The sequence below is a fragment of the Pecten maximus genome, chromosome 16 (assembly GCF_902652985.1).
Source record: "Pecten maximus chromosome 16, xPecMax1.1, whole genome shotgun sequence".
Classification (NCBI taxonomy): Eukaryota; Metazoa; Mollusca; class Bivalvia; order Pectinida; family Pectinidae; genus Pecten; species Pecten maximus.
The window spans coordinates 24361440-24386811 of record NC_047030.1 but is presented as its reverse complement, the minus strand read 5'-3'; the positions used below and the strand labels follow the sequence as shown (position 1 = coordinate 24386811).

The following is a 25372-nucleotide window of genomic DNA, read 5'->3' as shown; positions in this document are numbered from 1 at the left end:
GTAATGATACAATTTCATGCATTTAACGGTAAAAATGTATTTACATAGATATATTTTGAGATAGTGATCTGTATAGTTGTTAAATTTCAGGGGGTTAATATTTCGCGGTTGTCGCAGGCGCAACTAGTTCGCGGGTAATAAATTTCGCGCAACACCGACTTACAAACATTCTGCAGCAAACATTTGTGTGCACATGCTTAAGTCGAATACATCCGATGAGGACAAATGTGTATGTGTATGTGTATTTGAATTCGTTTATGGTTAACATTGAAACCAAGCTGCATATATATTCATATTTATAGAATGCTGAAAAATCTATTCATCGAAATTATCATTGCTACTTTTTTGTCAATGATTCGCAAATAAAACATGTTTAGGACTCTTAAAATTATTTTTGTGATTTTTGATTTTTAGAGGCCTTAAGTTTTACGATTGTTTTGATTTAATTTCATCTTCGCCTCCAATTACATGCCAGTAATGTTTTAATGTTATACCAAACGGACATCGACGTATCTTATTTGCTACATTTGTTTTTGTTAGAAAGTTTGTGCATCAATAGATGCAATACCTAATGAATTTCTTAAATAAAATATATCCATGGGCAAGGAAATGTCCATCCTTAGATTACTTATAGATGGAATAATATTATAATGTATGTTTTATACAAATTGTTTACACAACATGTATCTGCGTGTGTATTCACGTGTATGACCTGACCAGTGCTAGTCAGACGATTGTTTAACTGATCAAAAATTCATTGATGTAAAGTGTTGTCTTTCATATATTGCTTTGTCGCACAATGTTATCGGACACGTGTATGGTAAACAACCGATGGATTTGGGTCATTTATGTCTTTGTATATTCCGTACATATAAACACGGTTACGTCGAACCACCGGATAAGTCGAATATTTTACTTGGTGCCGTCGACTTCGACTTATCCATGTTTTTCTTTATAAATATTCAATGAGTTTTTATATTCGCGCTTTTTTTAATGACAGCGATTTTGAGAATTTAAATCCTCGCAAATATTAACAATTACCTAGTAACAAAGCTATCTTACTCCGATACTATTTGAATCATTACAACTTCTAATGTGATACACTTATGCTCTTTTACAGGTAGAACTAGAAACGGAGGCGACCGTTGATTCAGTATCGCTACAAGGCCGTGGTGACGTTGAACAATGGGTAAAGGAGTTTTATTTGAAATACAGTAAAGACAATGTTTCCTGGACAACTGTACTGGCGTCTGACAATAAACTTAAGGTAATGCTATTACGGAAACTACCGATACATATATGTACTTGCTCTGTTCAACTTAGGGAAAATTTATCATTTTTATTTCTATCATCCATTTCGATTTAGTATGTTACAATTAACCACACGTTTATCAACATACAAATGTATATAAATAGCATGCTGTTCATACATCAATTATATGAAATCAGAATAAGTTTTTGAAAGGTAAAGTGCATAAAACATCTTAATAAACAAAAACAACAAAGGAAACCGACATACCAATAAAAACAACCTTAAAATCAACTTCACTACCTTGTATGGGTATTTTGTCCACATTTATGGCGTACGGGGATGCCCAATGTAAAACAACAAAATTGAGGTAAATTAACTATTCCTAGATATTGAAATAATTAATCAGTTTGATAGGTTAATAAAACAACAATAACGAAACTATATTTTCATATCAAAATCAAAATAAACTAGGGCGAAATAGTAACAAAAAGATAGGTTTACATGGATTCCTTTGAAAATATACAAGGAGAATAAGACCAGATTATCCAAGGAGGCAGGCGTCTCCTGCTCCGTTAACAACACTCTTATATTATTCTTTATATTAGTAATGGTTGATTTGGAACGCTTATGTATTCACGTAACATTTCAGTTGTTTATCGGGAATACTGACAAAAGCACCGTTGTTAGAAGTGACGTCAGTCCCCCAATCACAGCCAAGTACTTCCGGATCAACGCTAGGTCATGGGTGAATCGACCGTGTCTTAGATTCGACCTTGGTGGATGTAAACATCTACCGGAAGGTAGGTTAGGATTTCATTTGATACGAATAAAATGAACTTTTGTTATTAAGAATGATAACGTGCTTATCTTGTCATTTTAAAATCAATTCTGATTCTAAACCAGTATCTCTTTGATAGCTTGTTTTCTGCTATGTACCTCATGATTTAAGCATAAAGATGATAAGTATATTACATTAAGGAATTAGTACGTTTGGGGTGACGCACACGTCATTACTTTTCGCCTACTATGAGCATTTTAGGTCTTAAGCATTACTGATGACTCCTAGAAGGAGGAAGCAGCTTCGTAGTACAAAGCCACTGAAGCCATTTTAGCTTGTACTCAACCGTATCTAACTCTAAACTTTGTTTTGAATTTGCTGATATCGTGTGTGTCTTTGATACTATCCTTTGATGACCCATACAGATTATACCTCATTAGTGCTTACATAATGTATATATTCTCTTTCGTGCCGATCACTCGACTTTTTATACATTTACCTTTAGTATGATATCACTAAAGTGCATGTTTCTGATAAGATCAATTATGCATATGCGTTTTTACAGGACACTTACAGACTCTTGTGGTTTCTGTTAGTTGATACTCTGAACCCGTCGCTGTTTCGTTCTTTAACTTGTATATGTTGCAGTTGGTGAGACGATGCAAAGTCGATACGCCCTTGCCTCGATACGAACCATCTCGAACTTGGGCAAGCTTATCAACCTCCAGCCATATGGCGCTGACTTACTGCAATGTTGTATCACCTGTCACAGCGTGAATGGATGTGTGTCATTCGCGTTTGATAGGGTAAGACAAATCTGTCAGGGCTATCCCTCCATCAGGAAAACCACGCACTCTAGGGACGAAGTACCCTACTACTACAATACAGGTAGGGTTATTTTAACGAGCAAATACTCTCTACGAAGAGCCCAGTGTTTTTGACACTGTTATACTGATGTCTCTTTCCCCCTGAAGAAAGTTTTTGAAACAAAAAGAAAAATGTAATCATGTCAATGACAGTCGTGTTATTTTCTTATATCTTTTGGTTTGTTCATATTTCACTGCAAAAAGATCATAGCGAAATAGTTTTCATAAATCCTCTGGTTAATTCATATTTCACTGGAACAAGATAATAATAAAACAATTGTCTAAGATCCTTTAGTTCGTTCATGTTTCACTACAATATCTTAGTGAAACAATTTTCATAAATCTTTTGGTTTGTTTATATTTCACTGGAACAACTTCACAGAAAAATTCTTTATTATATCCTTTGGTCTGTTCATATTTTACAACAGATCTTAGTGAAAAAAGTTTTCATAAATCCTCTAGTTTGCCGTATTTCACTAGAACAACATTTAAATGAAAGAGATTCCTTAACTATTTGTTTTTTTAATTTCCCAATTGAACAACATCTTAGTTAAACAGTTCATATTTCACGAGAAAAAGATCCTAGTGAAACAGTTTTTTTTTAAAAATCATTTGTTTTGTTCATGTTCGCAGTGTATGACCGTAGTCAGGGATACAAACATGCCGAGTCTGGGGATTTTTCCTACAAAGTAATTGAAATGAGACAGAATAAGACCAGTGCATCTGATTGGTGTGTGTCCCAGGGATCCTGGCTGGCGAAAGTCAGAACATTGGACCGCCAAACCGTCCTACAGACTGAAATACAGCAGAATAACCTATTAAGTAAGAGGTCGCTCTGACAACGTTAAGATACTTTTTTAGTCCCCTGCCGTTTGAAAAACGGGGGAACTTTAGGTTTACCCTCCGTCCGTCCGTCTGTCTGTCTGTCTGTCTGTCACGCAACAGTTGTCCGGACAACTCCTCCTAAAGTACTACCCCGATTTTAACGAAACTTGGTATACATGATCAGTATGACATGTAGTTGTGCATCCCACATTTTTTTCTCAAAAATTCATTTTTCAAAATGGCCGCCGGCTTCTCATTGGTTGAGGCTTGTCCGGACAACTCCTCCTAAAGTACTACTCCGATTTTAACGAAACTTGGTATACATGATCAGTATGACATGTAGTTGATGTGCATTCCGCATTTTTTTTCTCGAAAATCCATTTTTCAAAAATGAATAGGTGCAATTCTAGCTCAGGCAGGGGACTTTGTATTGCTGTTGCAATACTATCCATCCTTGTTAAATATATATGTATTTATATACTGTGTGTATTTACATATTATTATGTATTAAGTAATACGTTATGTGATGTTGTGAATACCTCCAAGTAGTGGTAAGTGTGGATTCACAAGTGATCATAATTGGTGTGAAAATTAGAGCGGTGTCGAAAGTAAAGGAGATTGAAAGTTGTGATATATTTGGTGAATATACTCAACACGTATGTTTATTGTATACTTGTGTAGGTACATTTGTATGATGTATGTATGTATGCATGTATTGTGTATGTATGTGTGATATGGGTCAATCAAGTGCGATTACAAGTTGTGGGTCAGTAATGGTAAGTGTGGATTTCCACGCTAGACCATAACACGACTGGCTCACAGCTGGTGATCATGATTGAACTATCCAACTATCATGAAGTGTATGTATATATGTATGTATGTATGTACATGTATGGTATGTATGTGTGGTATGTATGTAATTATGTATGTGGTATGGGTCAATCAAGTGCGATTACAGGTTGTGGGTCAGTAATGGTAAGTGTAAGTGATTTCCACGCTAGACCATATCAAGACTGACTCACAGCTGGTGATCATGACTGAAGTATCGAAATATCATATGATGTATGTATGTATGTATGTATGTATGTATGTATGTATGTATGTATGTATGTATGTATGTATGTATGTATGTATGTATGTATGTATGTATGTATGTATGTATGTATGTATGTATGTATGTATGTATGTATGTATGTATGTATGTATGTATGTATGTATGTATGTATGTATGTATGTATGTATGTATGTATGTATGTATGTATGTATGTATGTATGTATGTATGTATGTATGTATGTATGTATGTATGATGTATGTATGTATGTATGTATGTATGTATGTATGTATGTATGTATGTGCGAAATCAATGTGCGAGATGCAATCAAGTGAGTCAAATTATTTAGGCAGTAATGAATCCAGGGCAGGTACATGTATGTATTGTGTAATGTATTATGTAACGACGGTGTGCATATATGTGTGTATGAATGTGTGTAATACATTGAATGAAAATAAAGGAATGAAATGTGTAAATGAATGTAAGATGATGAATGAGAGCCCTCTTGCACGAGGACATATTTTTCAGGATACTGAATCCAGGGCCTCAACCCTGGCAGCAGTCCAAATTGTTAAATGTTCTGGGGCAATACAATTTCTTGTACCTTAAAAAAGGGGGAAAAAAGATACTTTTTACTGTTTTACATTATAACCGTTTGTGCATTTGCCCCCAAAAAACAACAAACAAACAACTTAACAAATTACATGTCAAAAGCTTCGTCTTTGGTTAGTCATGATACATACTATTATAGCAATTGCATGGTTCACGATAAGACATGATATGTACATGTATATAATATTATAACAAAACAAAAAAAATCAAATTATTTCTTTTGAATTGCACCAGAAAAGTGATTTTTCGTAGATGACCTTTAAAATCGCACATTTTTGTCCTGATAACTTTGCGAAGTTTGATCTTGTTGTACATCAATGTTTTTCTTTGGTTTATCAACAGTTGCATTTTACTGATTATAAACTTTTTTGGGGCTGACATTTATCTTACTGTTATTGTAGAGCAAGACTTTCGGTTCTACGTATCAGGACAATACACGACACAATGGCAGCACAGTGATGGTGACGTCATCGATATCACACTGTGGTCACCTTCGAACCCTGACCCAGCACGAGGTCACTGCGTCATGCTGACACAAAACGGTCTTTCAAGTGTCGACTGCAGTACCATGTTGTTTTTAATATGTGCAGTCTGAAACAAACAAAACAATGATATGAGTGAAGTTAAAGTGGTGTATGCCATTCTCTAGGACGTGGAATACTATATTTTTTTAGGAATGGTTTGAAAATACCAAAAAAAAATCGCCTCGCGCCTACGGCGCTCGCTTTATCACTAAATTACTGCCCCCCCCTTTCGATTGCAGATCTACAGGGGGGCTTCGCCACCCTGGGACCCGCTGGACGGCCCCCGGACCTCTCGCAAAAAGGGAAAAAAAATCGGCTCGCGCCTACGGCGCTCGCTTGATCACTTAATTACTGAACCCCCTTTCGAAAACTCCTGGATCCGCGCCTGATCCCGAATTATTGGAAATGTGCTATATTCAGTTTTCGCGGAGGGCTTAGACCCCCTTGAACCGATATCAGGGCGCTGCCCTGGACCCGCTGGGCGGCCCCTCGGACCCCGCAAAAAAAAAAATCGTCTCGCGCCTACGGCGCTCGCATTATTACTAAATTACTCGACCCCCACCACCCCCACCCCGCCCTTTCGAAAATCCTGGCCGGGCCTGGTGATTCATGTTTTGCTATATTTAATATATATATTCTGATTTGCGTAAAAAACTTATTTTGTACTACATAAATTATCAAAATTATCATGGGATGTTGAAATGATAATTATTGGCTAATTTTGCGGAGATGGCATACGATTTGTTTAGTGCGTAAAATTTAAGGTTAAAAAAAATTTTGCCCCCCCACTTTTTGACGACTTCCTACGCCACTGATTTGTTTAGGAATGGTTTAAGTTTAGGAATGGATGCTGATCTGTAGTGTCCGATTGTCTTCTAATGTTTTCTATCTGGAAACATTTTCCCTAATTGTGTGGCGCTCCATGGTGTCGCCGTACTAGTCCCGCAAGTGTTTGGTATATTGCATACACGGGTTATCTCCCTTCTTCTGTTGTTTGGTTGACGGTGTGCACATCTTTTTTCTATGCTCGATATGTTCGTGGAGAATGATGCTCTAACAAATTGGGGTATGGGAATTGACTCAGCCCGGTTTCTATCAGGTGACCCTTCACACTTCTGAACGGCTTTACACCCCGAGGTTTGCCATATACTGATAGTCACATTTTCTTTCGTTTGAATAGTGTCACTGTTCAGAATAAACACATGTACTTGCCGTCCCTTTGAATTTTAATTTTGAAAATTATTAATTGTATTGACCTATCTGGCCGGGAACCCACACATGCATGGAACTGTGGGGCTGTGTACCGATACATCCATTGAATTATTTGGCTGTGTTCCCAAACATCCATTGAACTATGTGGCTGTGTACTCATACATCCATTGAACTATAGGGCTGTGTACCCATACACCCATTGAACTATGGGGATGTGCACCCACACATCCATTGAACTATGGGGATGTGCACCCATACACCCATTGAACTATGGGGATGTGCACCCACACATCCATTGAACTATGGGGTTGTGTACCCACACATCCATTGAACTATGGGGATGTGCACCCACACATCCATTGAACTATGGGGATGTCCACCCACACATCCATTGAACTATAGGGCTGTGTACCCATACACCCATTGAACTATGGGGATGTGCACCCACACATCCATTGAACTATGGGGTTGTGTACCCACAAAGACATTTAATTACGGGGCTTTGGTGCCTCTACATTCAGATTTTGACATTTATTCTGAATAAGCTGTGTGAAGGTGTCGCAACATTCAACATACGACATTCAGAATTGGACTGGCGTGACAACGCGACATACGACATAATGCCCACAGACATTTTGAGGATTTCCGGTCGCCTTCTTGATATCAACCCTTATCACTACTGACGAGTCTGCTCTACTGTATCTTGCGCTCAATTTGAATTGAAAGTTGCTAATACAAGTGTATCTTGTGGTTTTGTACATTTTGTACACTGTGATATTTTCCACATTTTTGGCCCCGTGCAATAATGAAGAGTCGTCCAAACGATTTTTTAAAAAGCAAGTGAATTGTATGTTTGAATATCATTTTAATAATTGATACTGTCCATACCGGATTATGATATGCATGTAGATCTGCATCACTCATTCTTATAGGACTCTTCAGTGTGGCCAGGGAACAAATTTGTGGAATGGAAGGTGGAAAAATGAAAACGATAAAAAACATGTTAACATAGTGACAGGGTTTGTGTGGATGAGGGTTACGTGTTTTACCTATATAGCTTAATGTATTTCGTAATTTAGTTTATCTTCAGCTTAATTCATTCTTAAATATATTCACCATTGCAAAATTTTACAATCCTTTGTACTGTAGTAATCATTTGTATTATGATAATCCTTTGAATTATAATAATCTTTTGTACTATAATAATCATTTGTATTATAATAATCCTTTGAACTATAATAATCTTTTGAATTATAATAATCTTTTGTATTATGGTAATCATGCGTACTTTAATAATCATGTGTACTATAATAATCCATTGTACAATGTTAACCCTTTGTTCCAATAAACAAATCATTTGTTCTATAATCTTTTGAACTCTAATAATTGTTTGTACTGTCATGACCCTTTGCACTATGATAATCCTTTGTTCTATAATTACTTTTTCAACAATGATAATTGTTTGTATTATAATGATTGTTTGCACTATAATGATTGTTTGCATTATAATGATTGTTTGTACTATAATAGTTGTTTGTACAATAACTATCCTTTGTTTCCACGCTCTTAGGTATGAATTTTCTATTTTCGATCAGATCTATCATTCTAATGATATTCTCGTTTTAACTTTCGAGTATCTCACAGATATGTTAATTCAGACTCTCTATAATGGCCGACTGCATCCTCGTATCATTGAGTGTTGGTGAAATTAAAATATATATCATAAATATACTTAAGCATTCAAATGTATTCATGATATTATACAGTCTCTATGAATAAAATAAGGTGACCGGTAAATGGAATGTCATTATTTATATTGATGTGTCACACCATTCATATCGACCATATACTAGCATCTGGAAACAGTTCAATTTTTATCTTTTCATTCATTTATAGTTTTCTCTGACTGAGACAAAAACACGTCTGAACTCCCCGATTATCATATTAATAACGTCATTAAGCTCAATTCCAAGAACAGCCGAATTTTCTACAAGGAGTTATATAGTTCCACATGTCATCGTAAACGATGCACTCATAAATTGATTTTACATAAATTCAGCTTTATCATCTATTTTACATATATGTGCACATTTTGCAAAAATGTTAACAACTGTATAATCTCTGATAGTTTATAATTAATGCTTTATTTTCCCCCTTTTTTAGCGCATTGATATATTGTTACCATTTGGAAGTGATGCGACGTGGAACGGGTATTACACGGTTATAGACACGATCGTTTCACAGATGCTCGGTTTCGGATTTTAGGAGTAAGGTAAGCCGTTGAAATAGCCATAACACTAAAAATCCTGTATGTACACGCATCCCAAAAAAACCCATGTTAATAACTGCAATTTCCACAGTTTGTATAAATGTTTAAAATCGTCGTGTTGCGCATATCTCAAACTTGGAGCCGAGCCCGTGTGACGATGGTGACAGATTCACCAAGTTGGAATGAAGAAGGCGCTTCTCATTATAAATCTAATGCGTCATGATGTGTGACGTTGCTTTATTTTTTCGTTGTGGCTTATATGACTAAATAGTAACAGATACCGAAATTAGCTGGTAGCCATTTATTTTATTTTACTTATAAAACCTAGAGTTGTATTCCTACACTGACCGAACCACTGTAAGTTGTAGTCTACAGTCTCGTAAACTACAATATAGTTTGCTAAGGACATATAGGCACATACAATACAGAACGTAAATACATCGGTGTATATTACAGTGACTGACTGATAACATCAGTAAGGATTCAATAGGGGAGCTTTGGATGGTAACAAAAGATACATGCACATTTTACCTATAGGTGTGACATGCAATCTATAGCTTGTTTACACTAATGTGGACTTGTAAATTTACTTCCTGTATGTATCAATGTTTCAAATAACAAATTATTTTAATGCAAGCCAAGTTTATTGAAATTTTCAATTTCCTATCCTAACTCCTTGCTTAGTAAAACAGTTTGGTCTTCACTTTGATCGTCCACTGTGTTATCCTTGTATCAAATACTTATTCTTGACACATTGAAAAAGAACAATGAAAACAATACCAGGCGTTCAGGAAAAGTAAGCGTCTTCTGTTTCATCGACGACTTCCGCCTGGTAAATCAAGGTCAAATCCGGGTTAATCCACGTTCTCAAAATGAGAACAAGGGTAGTGACAACGATTAGGTATATCAACAAGCTTCGAATACTTTTGACTGGACTTTCTGTTTTCATTAAAGTCCATATGTCCGTTAACCTATTCTGTTTACCCGAAAGCAGTGACAAATGTCATGGAACTCGTGATGATCGTAACAAGTTAAGGAATTAAATTAACCGGAGACGGGAACACGGAAGTGTTGTTGGTTTTTTTTTTTTTTTTTTTTCACTGTTTTTTTTTTTTTTTTTCGTCACGAAAACCTATGCTGCCGGATTAAAAAAAAAAAGATTGATCAATGTAACTTGATTTATTTTTATATGTATATATTTTTTTTACAATTAATGAAGCTATGTTGTAAAAAAGAGAGTATTTTCATTGTGAAATATATATTGATTAAAATGCTGATCTCAAATTGATGAGTTTGTGATTATTGCAATGAACTATGTTTAATCTGGTGCCACAATTTTTTGTGACGTCAAAGATAGACATCATTTAATGACGACGTCACGGACATTGTTATTCATATCAATACTCCGAAGGGAATTGTGTGAGAATTGTGATCTGAAACTTTCTATTTGGTTTGGTTAATCTATAATTTTATCGCGACACTGATTTATGACGTCTCAGTAGTGTTATTACATATGTATCTTACGATCTTACGATTCATGTATTTTGGTAATATGTTTTTCGTAACCGTAACCGTACCTGACCAGGGTTGGGGGTGAGGAGGTCACTGTCTTGTGATCTTCTTCTGACTCAGCAGAATTTCTAGTACAAGGTTAGAAGGTTTCCCTCATATTTGTTCTTAGTACTGTGTTGTACCAATCGCGACGCGTATTAAATAAATATAACTTAAGTTTTTAATTCAATTCAGCGTGACACAAAATCACAATAACCGCGCTAGTGTCTTCAGATGTATCGACGTATATCATGAATTATGTATAAGTCATGGATGACAAGGAAGATTACAGAAGTGCTATACAAATAATAATATAGGTAAGGCAAGGAATACTAAAAGAAGTCGCTAACAGATATTGTGAATTTTATGCTTTACCTAACTACAAGTGACGCGATTGTTCTTAAAAGTATAAGTATTTGCAGTCGATCATTGTGCATCTGTTGATCACTCCCCAATCGTGTACACACAAATATTCATTTTCGAACTAAGCAGTATCATGGATGAGCTGCCAAGCGCTAACTGTACTGATACAATGATTTGAAGCGCGAAAGACAGCTTTGGTGAGTACATGTTTTTTGTAGTGTGTTCAAAGTTCAAACATTTTTAACATTCAAGCACATATTTAATCATAATATTGTCATGTTTATTTCCCCTACAGCTGGTATGAAGCGCTCTTCCAATAAATAATTCTGAATAAAACGCTGAAGGTTCGGGGGTGGTAGTGTTGACGAAGTTAATTTAAGCAGCCGCGAGAAAGATGGATAGCCGATGGAAGTGAATGTCAACACGCAGAGTTATTAAGAAACAAACACAAATATTTCCGGATATATTTCAAAGCTTTTCTTCCACGATTTATGTGTATCCAGTAGTCTTGTTGAATGAGGACTGTTAAAGGGTCTGATGTATTTCTCCCTAATCGTCCGTAGCAAATGGGCAAATAGAGAGATTATATGTTATCAAACAAGTCGCATATATATGCCCATTGCCTATTTACCCGTGCAGAAGCGGGGCAATAATATATATGCTGTATCTCACTGCATGTCCCAAGAGGGGACAGATTATGAAGGTCCCTGCATGACCGGGGTGATTTCTCCTTTGTCTTCTGTAAGTGGACATTGGAGAGCCCAAGAGTATCCAACTACATGTTGATCGTAGAGAGCGACTACCTACCGTCTTACCTACCTTCCTCCCTACATGCATAATTAATTCTTCATGAATATTCATTCTTTAGAACTAAGCTGTTATCTTTAAAAAGTAAATCTTGTTAAAAATTTAGTTAAGGGAAACATGATTTAGTATATTATGTTTAAACATATTTACTAATCCAAACCCACGCCCTTTGACTCAATCTGATATTACACTGTTCATAAATCACTTGTATATTTGACAAAATAATTAATGGATTATTAGATTTGATATTTTTTAACTATCATTATGCTAATCATTCAATTTTACTTGAAAACTTGATTTTGCAGGTATACTGCCTCTGTGTAAACCAGAAACGCTTAATCTAAAAGACGTATGAAAATGATGCAAGTATGAAGGGATCTACAGACAGGTTGGATCCACTAAAGTCAGCTCAACCTCCAGACGGGGGATGGGGGTGGGTGGTGATGTGTTCAGTCTTTATGATAAGTTTTGTTGCTGACGGGGTCAATCTAACTTTTGGAGTATTCTTCTCGGAATATCTGTCCTTCTATGGAGAAAGCAAAGGAAAAACTCAAATGCTCCACTCTGTATCGATTGGAACCATGTTTGGCACAGGTGTGTAGCATATGTAGATGCTTAATACGCAGAGGTATATACTACATGTAGATATTTAGTATACATATGTATGTAGTATACACAGTGATGTACATATGTAGTATATATATGTATTCAGTATACACAGGTTAGTATTATAGATAAATATTTAGTAAACACAGATATGAATTATATATAGATATTTAGTAAAAATACGTATGTGTTATATATAAATATTTATTATACACAAGAATACATTATGTATCAATATTTCGTATATACATAGGTACGTATTATATATAAATGTTTAGTTAATACATGTATATATTATATATAAATATTTGATATACACAGGTAAGTATTATATACAAATATTTAGTATACACAGGTATGTAATATATTGTTCATATGTCACTTGAAACATTACATTTGTTTATCACAGAAAGAAACTAAAAAAAAGCGTTGAAATATTAGTACATCTATCTAACGACTGTAAATTTGCTCTTAATCAAAACATATGTTGACATGCACTGTCTCACGGTCAATATACTGCTTGTTAATACTATGTAGGTCCTTTGGCAGCAGCCCTAGTGAACAAGTTTGGTACCCGAAGAGTTACCATTTCTGGATCGATAATATTCGGTGTCGGGATTTTTCTCTCCACCTTTTCTCCTAATCTCGACATAATGATCCTGCTGTATGGCATCGTCGGGGGTAAGTATACTGTGAATAGACACTCTTGTAAGGCAAAGAGGGAAAAACAGAAGAAAAAAAACATATCTAGCCTGATTTCACTTTGTCCTCCCATATATTAACATAGAAAATTTGTTTTGACTAATTAATTTCCATTAGAATGAAAAAGAGTACAAGCAATTGATAATCCTGTACCAGGAACAATCATAAGTATAGCTATTGACTAAATTACAGCGTAACATTTTACCAACAGATACTTTGGTATCAACAGTTGTCAAAAAAGATCATGAAAGAACATTCACACACCTATTCTCATCAAGAACCTCATGTATTATTTCTAATATATATTATGCATTATCAAGAAAACCATGGAGAACTACAGTTTTTTGAAGGGTAAAATACCAACTGAAAATATTTAAATATAAATTCTTCAAGACATCACATTCATGTTAACCTTACAACACACCACAACCAATAGGATATTTAAGAGTGTGACGTTTCGATGACTACACTGTCACCTTCATCAGACTCGATTGACTGTTTAGGATGTTTTGTCTCTATAATGATCCTATTGATACCAATTTCGAAAATAGTATGACGAGATGGTAAACATAAAATAGAATCAAAGAAGTGGACGAGATAGTATGACGTACTGTAGTCGAATCGGCTACGCTTTGTTTAACACTTGGTCATAGATATGCGAGAGTCTGTGGAACCCTCGTCACTGTTTAATACTGGAAATTGGGCATTGGTCATAAGTCTGATGAAGGTGACAGTGTAGTCATCGAAACGTCACATTCTTAAATATCATATTGGTTGTTTCATATAGCTTCTATCATATTTACTTTACCAACCTGAAGAAAATGTTCCAGAATATGCTAACCGTACTCTTCCTTTGTGGATTTGCAGGAATCAATCTCAGGAAAGGCATTCAATAATCACATAGTATCAGAAGACAGAAGCAACATGCACCACTATCCTCTATCTACACCAACAAATTTGTATGCTGACTTTTCCAACCTGCAAACCAGCCTTTTGACACTGCCAATTCCAAACTACTCTTTTAATGTTTGCCAAGGCTCACTCCTCTGCACTCTGGCTTGACTCGCAAAGCCATATTTCAACCGTTTCTTGCATCAAAGATAAACATGTTTCAAAATGGTCCAGTTGCTAGTTAACTTTACTTAACAAATCATTGCCTTAAATTTTGTCTTTTATTGGCTGTTGAAGGATTTGGATTTGGGCTGATGTACATACCCTCCATAGTGATCGTGGGTATCTACTTCGACAAACGCCGGGCCCTAGCTACTGGGATCGCGATGTGTGGATCAGGGATAGGGTGTTTTGCCTTCGCTCCTATATACGAGGTATTGCTGACGAAATATGGATGGCGTGGTGCCTTGTTGATCATGTCAGCCATCACGCTCAATGGAACTGTCGCTGCCTCTTTATTCCGGCCGTTGGGCCGATCGTGTCAAAAGTCTGAACAAAATGAATCTAATACCTGTAATGACGGTGAACAGGTGACCAGGATCACGTGGAACAAATGCTGTACACATGTATGCGCTATTTTGACCGATGTATTTGACACGTCACTATTATCGCGACCCGTTGTCGTCGTGAGTGCGTTATCTAGTTTTCTTTTCATGTTAGGTAAGATATGTCTGCATACAAAAGTCTTTTATTTTCATTTTTATCACTTTGTTTTATCTATGAACGTCTTTTCCCCCAACAACTTCCTAATCAAACGAGAAAAGGAACTTTCAGTAAGGATATATTTCATCTCGGTAATAATATGCCAAGGAAATACAATGTTACTTATGTTTATAGATAAAGTCATAATATATCATACATCATGAGCATTATTAAGAACTATTACCTGGGTCACTCAGCCATATATATTAATTGGTAGTTTAAGTATTCATAAAAACTCTCTGAAAAATATTACAAGAACATAACATATATAGAAGAATTAGATATGAAAAAGATAAAAAATATTTATAAAATTTTATTTCTCATAATGACTATTATGCTTTTAACTTTTTAGTAAAGCCTTGAGAATTCTAACCATCCTGAAGTATCTGTACATAACATATATTCATACCGATGCTTTCCCTAATATGAAACTCTTATTTCAGGATCATTCGTTCCATACAACTTTTTACCGGCGCTGGCTAATGATCTACACCTGTCAACATTTGAAAGCTCACTTCTGATATCAATTATAGGTATATCGGACACTATGACGCGAATCCTTGTTGGATACATATCCGACAAACCCTGGGCGAACAGCATCCTGATTAACAATGTCGTTCTCATTACTGGGGGCGTGGCTACGATATTTGTGCCATTCTATGGGCAGTTTGAAGTCTTGGCTGTCTATGCCATAGTTACCGGAGCGACCATAGGTAAGTGCACGACCTTTTAAATCCTAATATATCTATGATACAGAGTATTCCAAAAAAAGGACCCCTATATATCTTATCTTTTTTCCCCTAGACAATATAATTACAAACTGTCAATTGCATTTGAGAGAATATATATTCATAATTTATTTCCACCTCGGCACAAAAACTGATGACGTCATAATTGCTTTTGATGTAAGCTGGGTGTTTTTTTCAAGATGGATAACAAAAATAACGTAAACATTGATGTGGTAAAACTTAATTATGCAAATGGAAAATCGTCGACACTAGTGAATCAGTTTTTAAGAAAAAAATATGTTAAAACTTATGTTAAACCGTTTGAGACAAAAGAATACATGTAGCATAAAATGACGTTACATGTTGCATTATTGGTAAAATTGACGTCACATGATATTTTTAAATTTTGCATTAACTTAGCAATGCTGCTTGGAATTTCTTAAATATTGAAAATAACACACTAATGAAATGTTACTACTCTATAATCTAACATATTTCATCTTTCCATACTAAATATTTTATTGTTTTTATGATGGCGAAAAGTTGGGACAAGTTTTTCGGAACACCCTGTATTATCACAAATGATCCAGTGTAGCCATGGACATACTATGTAGAGTCGACGTGCTGTATTTGATAATCTAGTTATTTATATTTTAGATTTGTTATTTATATTGCAAAATGAGTGGTTTATGTTCAAAATATTTTTATTTATATAAGAAATTCTGTATTGAAAACCAGTAATGTATACCAGAGCTTGTAAGTTTCAATATAATTTGCTTCATGGGTTATATCATAAAAGTAAACGATTGTATCAATACAATCCAAAACATCATTTATGTTGGTAGAGGTCCGCAGCTTTTCTTCTTCTCTACAGCTATGCTCTAAATAGAAAAGTGATCTTATATTACATACGTATACAATACAAAGTTATGCGTGGTTTTCATGAAAGATAAAAGACTCTTCCATTAAATTTAATGTGAATTAAAAAAATACTTATGGATTCTGGTGTTTGGGAGTGAACAATGCCAATACATTTAAAAATTGAATTAACAAAGCTTATTACCCAAATTGAAAAAAAAATAAAGAAATACCTAAAATAAAAAGTCTATATTTCTAGGTTCGATATCAAACTATGGTTGGCGATTTGTTTGATAGAGTATGTGATTGCATCTGAAGATAAGGTATCTCGTTACACATTCCATTAATGAAGGCGATATTTTATCCCCTGGTTGCAAAACAAAAATACTACCCTTACTATCTTATTTGATTATAAAAACAAAACAAAACAAAAGCAAAAACACTGACTACACTTTCGAGGGAAGCAGGACGATGAAGAACATGTGAAAGTTGTCTGGGACGTAAATAAAAAATAAATTCTACAACAGTACTAAGCAAATTCTTTAGCATAATTTAGCGAATTCTAAAACATTAATTAGCAAATTCTGCAACACGATTTAGCAAAATCTAAGATATAAGTAACACGTTCTACAAAATTATTAACAGGTTTTACAATTTTTTGCATAATAAATAGCAAATTCTACAATATAGATTGCAATTTGTTCAACATAAATAGCTTAATCTTAAATATCAATAAAACATTTTGTAACATCATTGATTTTAAATACCAGTTTTTGCAACATAAATAACTTATTCCAAAACATAAATAGCAAATTCTAAAATATAGATAAAAAGCATTACAATAACATTACGAAGTTTTACTATATATATCAGAAATAATACAGAATAAATCAACAGATTTGACAATATTTACAGAGAATATTGCACACAATAAAATGTACAGTGTATACGAGATAAAGGTTTAAGAATTATGTGTCTGAATTATGAGTATGACTAGTAAACAAATGTTCTGTTCCAATAATAAATATTTTTTGTAAATATTTTTTTTTGCAACAAACATTTTCATTGGCCTAGAAATTTATGTTATCAGTCCATAACGTAAACAAATGACGTCGTCGTTTATAACGTCGCTTTTGATTGGCGGATGGAACAGCGTAATGATTTGTAATAGGAAAGAGTCCATCAATAAAAATTATTTTTGTAGAGTATAGATTATTTTATAAGGGTTAACTTGAATATATCTCTATGTAATTGAGGTTTAACACAACAAAACAAAAACCAAACAAACAAAGGGTCGTGGTTAATTTAGAGTACACTCCGTTATTATCATTATATTTTTTTTATGCCTCTACAACATAAAAAATATATTCAAGGTAATCCTTGGACAAAGTACATATGATGTTCACTTTTCTGACTCCGTCTATAAAGTATTGGTCCACAAGTCACAAGAGTTACGCCCCTTCCAACGGCCTTTCTTATCTGAGTTGTTTTAAATTAACAGGAGTATTCATGACCCTGAGGACGATCATCATGGTGGAGCTGCTGGGTATACAGAACTTGTCAAGGTCATATGGTCTGATGTCTCTGAGCATGGGGATATCGTCCTTCGCTGGTTCTCCCATAGGAGGTATACTTTATTAGTCATCGACAAGCTTATAAAATTGACTAGCTATTCCGAAAATGTTATTTTAAGATAAGAACTTGTAAACTATATTTCATAAAATGCATTGTAATATACGAAATGTTACATTCAAGTTTACTTTTTACAATAATTGCAGCCCAAAATATCAGTGTTTTCACTTTAACAAACATTGAATTATGATTTGAGCGATACCATTTGGAAAGTGTGAAAGAAACTTTATTTGATTAACTCAAAACAGCATTACTTTGTTAAACAAAATTTAAAGATACTTTAACTCTACAGCAATATTCCATTATGCACAATTAAGGTCAAATCAATAGAGATACTTTATTCTAACAAATTATAGGATACTGGTATATCTGTTGTATGAAGTCAAGAGCATCAAAGCTTTATTATACAAAATGAAGAGATATCTCAATAGAAGAAAGATAACAGTAGCAATACCTTATTTGAATAATGTAGGAATATTTCGAATATATAAGGTAAATAGCAAGCGTGTCTTTTATACAGAATGCTTGGTTTGGTATTATCGCTTACATTCTAGGGATCTAAATGATTGTGAAAATTTAATAATAATTTTAGGAGACGATGTCTTAACTAATTGTAAGCAGTGCAAACATCTATTACATGTTGACACAAGTATATGAACATTTTTTATCGTCTCTTATAAATCTACCCAGAGTGGCGGTATGTACTTATCTATTTTGTAAATGATTTGTTTAAATGTTATAAGTTAAAACTTTTCATAGACATTTATTATTATTTACTATTTGTTTAAACAGTAGTCTATTTAGTCCTTAATATTGCTAACTAAAATATCAGTTCATGATAGATTTACTCTTGCTTATTTAAAAACCAATGATATCCAGTGAATTCGTAGGTATCATAACCATTATCGAATTTAATTCGTGACGTGTCGGTGACTTAACTCTATTGCCTTCATTTAACAAATCATGTCAGTGTGTAAATTTGTTCTGCATTATTTTCTTAATATGAAGCCTTTGAATGCAACTGTCAATAAGCCACAAAATTCATCACTTTTTTCTCCTTAACAAGCATATTGAGTTACCAAATAGTGCTAATATCATTGTGAAAATGCGTCTGGCCAATGCGACAGATGACTGTTCAACTTTCATCTCACACTTTCCATCTTACATTTTACATATCACACTTTACATGTTCAATTTACATCTCACACTTAACATCTCACACTTTACATCTCGCACATAACATCTCACACTTACCATCTTACACTTTACATCTTACACTTAACACCTCACACTTAACATCTCACACTTACCATCTCACACTTTACATCTCACACTTAACATCGCACATTTTACATATCACACTTTATATCTTACATCTTACACTTTATATCATACACTTAACATCGCACACTTAACATCGCACACTTTACATTTCACACTTTACATCTCACATTTTACATATCACACTTTATATCTTACATCTTACACTTTATATCATACACTTAACATCGCACACTTAACATCGCACACTTTACATTTCACACTTTACATCTCACATTTTACATATCACACTTTATATCTTACATCTTACACTTTACATCTTACACTTAACACCTCACACTTAACATCTCACACTTAACATCGCACACTTTACATTTCACACTTTACATCTCACATTTCACACTTTATATCTAACATCTTACACTTTACATCTTACACTTAACATAGCACACTTTACATCTCACACTGTACATCCCACTATGTTTACACGATATTGATACCAAACTGATCATGATGATGTCTCCATAAAATGGACCTTTGTTTCTATGTAGGCGCCTTGTCCGATTGGAGAGGAGATTACGATATAGTTTTCTATGCAGCCGGTATCTCCATGGCACTATCCGGTGTTATTGGACTGTCCCTCCAACGAATCGCAAAATGGGAAAATAAAAGGCACGTTGACATCAGCGACTATAATGAGCCAAAACAAGAGACTAACATCAAATTAGCATACATCAAAACAAACGGCTACCTTGGTGAAAAATACTAGGCCTGTCAAATCGGCCAGCCAATATGAGGACACCGCACTATGTCAACGTACTCGAGATGGATTCTGTCTTGTTTTGTACAGATGTTGCAAAGTTGTATTCATCAAATATTGAAAAATGTCTTATTAATATCAATCAAAAATGTTTAACCCCAGTCTCCCTCTCGTTGTCTTCAGTTATTTTTTCATGTTTTGTTTTAATAGTATTTCATTTTGTTCTCTCTTAGCATATCAATGTATAGTATAGTATAGTAAAGTATAGTATCTTAGTAAAGTATAGTATCCCAAAGGCAAGTATAGCATTCCACCGTCCAGTATAGTATCCCACAGACAGGTAAAGAACCATTGTCAAATATATATCCCATTATCAAGTGTAGTATCCAACAGTCAAGTATAGTATACCACAGACAAGTATAGTATCCCACAGACAAGTATAGTATCCCACAGTCAAGTATAGTATTCCACAGTCAAGTGTAGTATCCCAGTCAAGTATAGAATCCCACAGACAAGTATAGTATCCCACAGACAAGTATAGTATCCCACAGTCAAGTATAGTATCCCGCAGTCAAGTATAGTATACCACAGACAAGTATAGTATCCCACAGTCAAGTATAGTATCCCACAGTCAAGTATAGAATCCCAGTCAAGTATAGAATCCCAGTCAAGTATAGTATCCCACAGTCAAGTTTAGTATCCCACAGTCAAGTATAGTATCCCACAGTCAAGTATAGTATCCCACAGTCAAGTATAGAATCCCAGTCAAGTATAGTATCCCACCGTCCAGTATAGTATCTCACCGTCAAGTATACTATCCCACAGTCAAGTATAGTATCCCACAGTCAAGTATACTATCCCACAGACAAGTATAGTATCCCACAGACAAGTATAGTATCCCACAGTCAAGTGTAGTATCCCACAGACAAGTGTAGTATCCCACAGACAAGTGTAGTATCCCACAGACAAGTGTAGTATCCCACAGTCAAGTGTAGTATCCCACAGACAAGTATAGTATCCCACAGTCAAGTATAGAATCCCAGTCAAGTATAGTATCCCACAGTCAAGTATAGTATCCCACAGACAAGTATAGTATCCCACAGTCAAGTATAGTATCCCACAGTCAAGTGTAGTATCCCACAGTCAAGTATAGTATCCCACAGACAAGTATAGCATTCCACAGTCAAGTATAGTATCCCACAGTCAAGTATAGAATCCCAGTCAAGTATAGTATCCCACAGTCAAGTATAGTATCCCACAGTCAAGTATAGTATCCCACAGTCAAGTATAGTATCCCACAGTCAAGTATAGCATTCCACAGTCAAGTATAGTATCCCACAGACAAGTGTAGTATCCCACAGTCAAGTATAGTATCCCACAGACAAGTATAGCATTCCACAGTCAAGTATAGTATCCCAGTCAAGTATAGAATCCCAGTCAAGTATAGTATCCCACAGTCAAGTATAGTATCCCACAGACAAGTATAGTATCCCACAGTCAAGTATAGTATCCCAAAGTCAAGTATAGCATTCCACAGTCAAGTATAGTATCCCACAGTCAAGTATAGTATCCCACAGACAAGTATAGTATCCCACAGTCAAGTATAGTATCCCACAGACAAGTATAGTATCCCACAGACAGGTAAAGAACCCCATTGTCAAATATATATCCCATTATCAAGTGTAGTATCCCACAGTCAAGTGTAGTATGCCACAGACAAATATAGTATCCCACAGACAAGTATAGTATTCCACAGTCAAGTGTAGTATCCCACAGTCAAGTATAGAATCCCACAGTCAAGTATAGTATTCCACAGTCAAGTATAGTATCCCATAGTCAAGTATAGTATCCCACAGACAAGTATAGTATCCCACAGATAGGTATAGTATCCCATAGTCAAGTGTAGTATCCCACAGTCAAGTGTAGTATCCCACAGTCAAGCATAGAATCTCAGTCAAGTATAGTATCCCACAGACAAGTATAGAATCCCACAGTCAAGTATAGTATTCCACAGTCAAGTATAGTATCCCATAGTCAAGTATAGTATCCCACAGACAAGTATAGAATCCCACAGTCAAGTATAGTATTCCACAGTCAAGTATAGTATCCCACAGTCAAGTATAGTATCCCACAGACAAGTGTAGTATCCCACAGTCAAGTGTAGTATCCCATAGTCAAATATAGTATCCCACAGACAAGTATAGCATCCCACAGTCAATTATGGTATCCCAGTTGAGTATAGTATCCCACCGTCCAGTATAGTATCTCACCGTCAAGTATACTATCCCACAGTCAAGTATAGTATCCCACAGACAAGTATAGTATCCCACAGACAGGTAAAGAACCCCATTGTCAAATATATATCCCATAATCAAGTGTAGTATCCCACAGTCAAGTGTAGTATGCCACAGACAAATATACTATCCCACAGACAAGTGTAGTATCCCACAGTCAAGTATAGTATACCACAGACATGTATAGAATCCCATAGTCAAGTATAATATCCTGCAGTCAGATATATATCCCACAGTCAAGTGTAGTATCCCACAGACAAATATACTATCCCACAGACAAGTGAAGTATCCCACAGTCAAGTATAGTATACCACAGACAAGTGAAGTATCCCACAGCCAAGTATATTATACCTCAGACCCTTGTCACAAGTTAGAGTAAGAGAGAAGACATGTAATGCATATGATTAGGCCAGAACAATTTTTTTCTTTTATGTAGTCAAAATGTCAGTCAGTGACTAAGTTTTTGTAAAAGGCATATTGCCTAACCTAGGTCAAATCATACCCAAGTATAAAGTTCCGGTGACAAGTAATGCAGGAAATGGAGCCTCAACAATTGTTATGTAGGTCAGAAGTCAAAATGGAGGTCAGAGTGACCTACTTTTGATACTTGACCCACTGCTTCATCTAGGTCAAACCATACCCCAACTATGAAGTTCCAGAATCAAAACTGTAGGAAATGAAGTACAGACAATTTTTGATGTAGGTCAAAGATCAAAATGTAGGTCAGAGTGACCTAATTTTAATGCAGGACACAATGCCTCACCTAAGTGAAACCATGCCACTAAGTATGAAGTTCCAGTACCAGCTAGTGCAGAATAAAGCCTGGACAAGATAAAGTGTGGACCAAAAGATAAACAGACATATAGTCCTCCCTGGTAACCAGTTCCTGTGGAAGGCAAAAAGGTTGTTGCTACAAGGATTCATGACGGGTGCTGCACCAGGTGATGCATAAGTCTATCTGCCCTTTGGACAGGCATGCTAAAAAACAACAAAGAAGGGTTTTAAGATTTATGACTTGATATGATCACTTTATCAATATTATGACAAATAGATATAAGAATCAAACATAAAAGAGAATCATTTTAAGATCAGTTCATGTTTTACAGTAGTGTTGTTGCAAAGGAAAATTATACCGAGCTTAATGTTATAACAATGAGTTTTTCCATAAATTATACTACTGCTATAAGTACAACTGTATCAGTCATATACAGCTATATAGATAAGATGAGAAATTTCAGGTTTTAATTATCATTCACACAAATGAAAATGCATAAATTAAGATACATTTAAATCAACATGATTTAGCTTTGCAGTACGGACAGAATCATACAGGAAAACTGGATTATGACATAAAAATAAAACATATACTCACATTCCAGTACTGCTATTGTTATAAACAATAAGTACTGCTATTATTATAAACAAAGTATATAATATATATACATCGTAGAAATGTCAAACTGTTCACAATATGGAATTTTGCATTGTTTACATGACTTATATTTTACCTTTTCAGTAAAAGAATATCATATATTAATTTTATTTTCATCAACAATGATTTTCAATTTGCATATCTAAAAATACTCTTGGAGGAAAAAAAATGCTTCTGGTAGTCCTTTAGGACTCGCACAAGTTAATCAGCCATTCAGCTGGTGTTTCACCTAAATCAAAGCCCTAACAAAAATATGTTTCTTAGGTTTGTAGCTAGTTTCTTGGTTAATTAACATCTGGAATACTGTAGGTACTAAACTTCCTATATACAAGAAAAGAGTAGTGTCTTAAGACTTGAAAACAAAATATAAACTTCTACTGAAAATAGAATGACTTAGGACCACAGGTGGGAAAAGGCGTTAATTGCGTCCACTGTAAATGTCAGGGTTACTGTCATTCGGGTACCTGTGTGTTCTTATTTGCTATCAACCTATACCATAACATCCTATCAGGTGGTAAAAACTTCAAATTTTAATTTCATATTTTAACATCATTTGAACTTCAATGAGTGATTGAGCGGATGGAGTCACTAGTAATAACATATAGTAAAATATTCAGTTATGCGAGTCCTTCTAATTTGAAGTTTCCAATTTAAAAAAAAACAAGAAGAAACAAAAATGAAAAAAAACAGTATCAACAGCATATAACAAGACAATAAATTCAATAAAAGTATTATATTCATTTAGTATATTTTTCTTACTTTTTTTTAGAGGAACACTTTTTATGAGGTTAATCATAAACAATTCTAAATCTTAAGATAGAACAAATATTTAAAGGCGAGTGATTACCAATACTTATCTGCTGCTAACTAGAGAAATTACAGAGGTATTTCATTTTAAATATTAATACATGATTTGATATACATTTTGTATTCTAAATACTCATGTAACTTGCACACATTATCCTTAAAAATGACATTTTTTTAAAACTTAAAAAAAAAACAAAAAAAAAACAAACACATTTGGAAAATCAACAATGTCAAGAGTTTTTTTCCACTTTTTAAATAGGTCAAGTTGTCCTTTCCAAACTCAGATTTAATTAATGAATTTTTCATAATAAAGATATCTTTAACAGGCTATAATTTTTTTCCGGAGAGCCAATCTTCTATGTTTTAAATTAATTAAGTATTCTATTAATTTCATTTTATTTGTACTACATATCCATCACAACAGGATGCAAGTGCAGAACGACAAGTGCAAAAAATGTCATTTGCATACATGTGTATTGGCATAAGCAGATGTTCCATATCTATGCCC

At 34.7% G+C, this 25372-nt stretch overlaps 2 protein-coding genes across 5 annotated transcripts; both read left to right on the top strand.

Moving 5' to 3' along the window:
• Nucleotides 1-1909: 1909 nt before the first annotated feature.
• LOC117314797 lies at nucleotides 1910-6049 on the top strand. The gene is made up of 3 exons (XM_033868901.1): nucleotides 1910-2918; nucleotides 3530-3718; nucleotides 5787-6049. The coding sequence occupies exons 1-3, from the start codon at nucleotides 2690-2692 to the stop codon at nucleotides 5978-5980; spliced, it is 612 nt and encodes a 203-aa protein (XP_033724792.1). The 5' UTR covers nucleotides 1910-2689; the 3' UTR covers nucleotides 5981-6049.
• Nucleotides 6050-8394: 2345 nt separating this feature from the next.
• On the top strand, nucleotides 8395-20499 carry LOC117314547 (monocarboxylate transporter 9-like). Of its 4 annotated transcripts, none has more exons than XM_033868612.1 (7): nucleotides 8395-9393; nucleotides 12417-12705; nucleotides 13255-13398; nucleotides 14608-15030; nucleotides 15516-15785; nucleotides 18160-18285; nucleotides 20123-20499. In XM_033868612.1, the coding sequence occupies exons 2-7, from the start codon at nucleotides 12480-12482 to the stop codon at nucleotides 20338-20340; spliced, it is 1407 nt and encodes a 468-aa protein (XP_033724503.1). In that variant the 5' UTR covers nucleotides 8395-9393; nucleotides 12417-12479; the 3' UTR covers nucleotides 20341-20499. The 4 variants fall into 4 exon arrangements, with proteins under 4 accessions (XP_033724503.1, XP_033724505.1, XP_033724506.1 ...); XM_033868614.1 differs by lacking the exon at nucleotides 8395-9393 and adding an exon at nucleotides 10589-11501; XM_033868615.1 differs by lacking the exon at nucleotides 8395-9393 and having other exon boundaries at nucleotides 10589-12705; nucleotides 15606-15785.
• The last annotated feature ends 4873 nt before the right edge of the window (nucleotides 20500-25372 follow it).

Coding starts and splice junctions, on each gene's coding strand:
- LOC117314797 (XM_033868901.1), top strand. CDS start 2,690: ATGCAAAGTCGATACGCCCTTGCCTCGATACGAACCATCTCGAACTTG. Junction 2,919..3,529: donor ACCCTACTACTACAATACAG/GTAGGGTTATTT, acceptor TCATGTTCGCAG/TGTATGACCGTAGTCAGGGA. Junction 3,719..5,786: donor ACAGCAGAATAACCTATTAA/GTAAGAGGTCGC, acceptor CTGTTATTGTAG/AGCAAGACTTTCGGTTCTAC.
- LOC117314547 (XM_033868612.1), top strand. CDS start 12,480: ATGAAGGGATCTACAGACAGGTTGGATCCACTAAAGTCAGCTCAACCT. Junction 15,031..15,515: donor TAGTTTTCTTTTCATGTTAG/GTAAGATATGTC, acceptor CTCTTATTTCAG/GATCATTCGTTCCATACAAC. Junction 15,786..18,159: donor AGTTACCGGAGCGACCATAG/GTAAGTGCACGA, acceptor TTAAATTAACAG/GAGTATTCATGACCCTGAGG.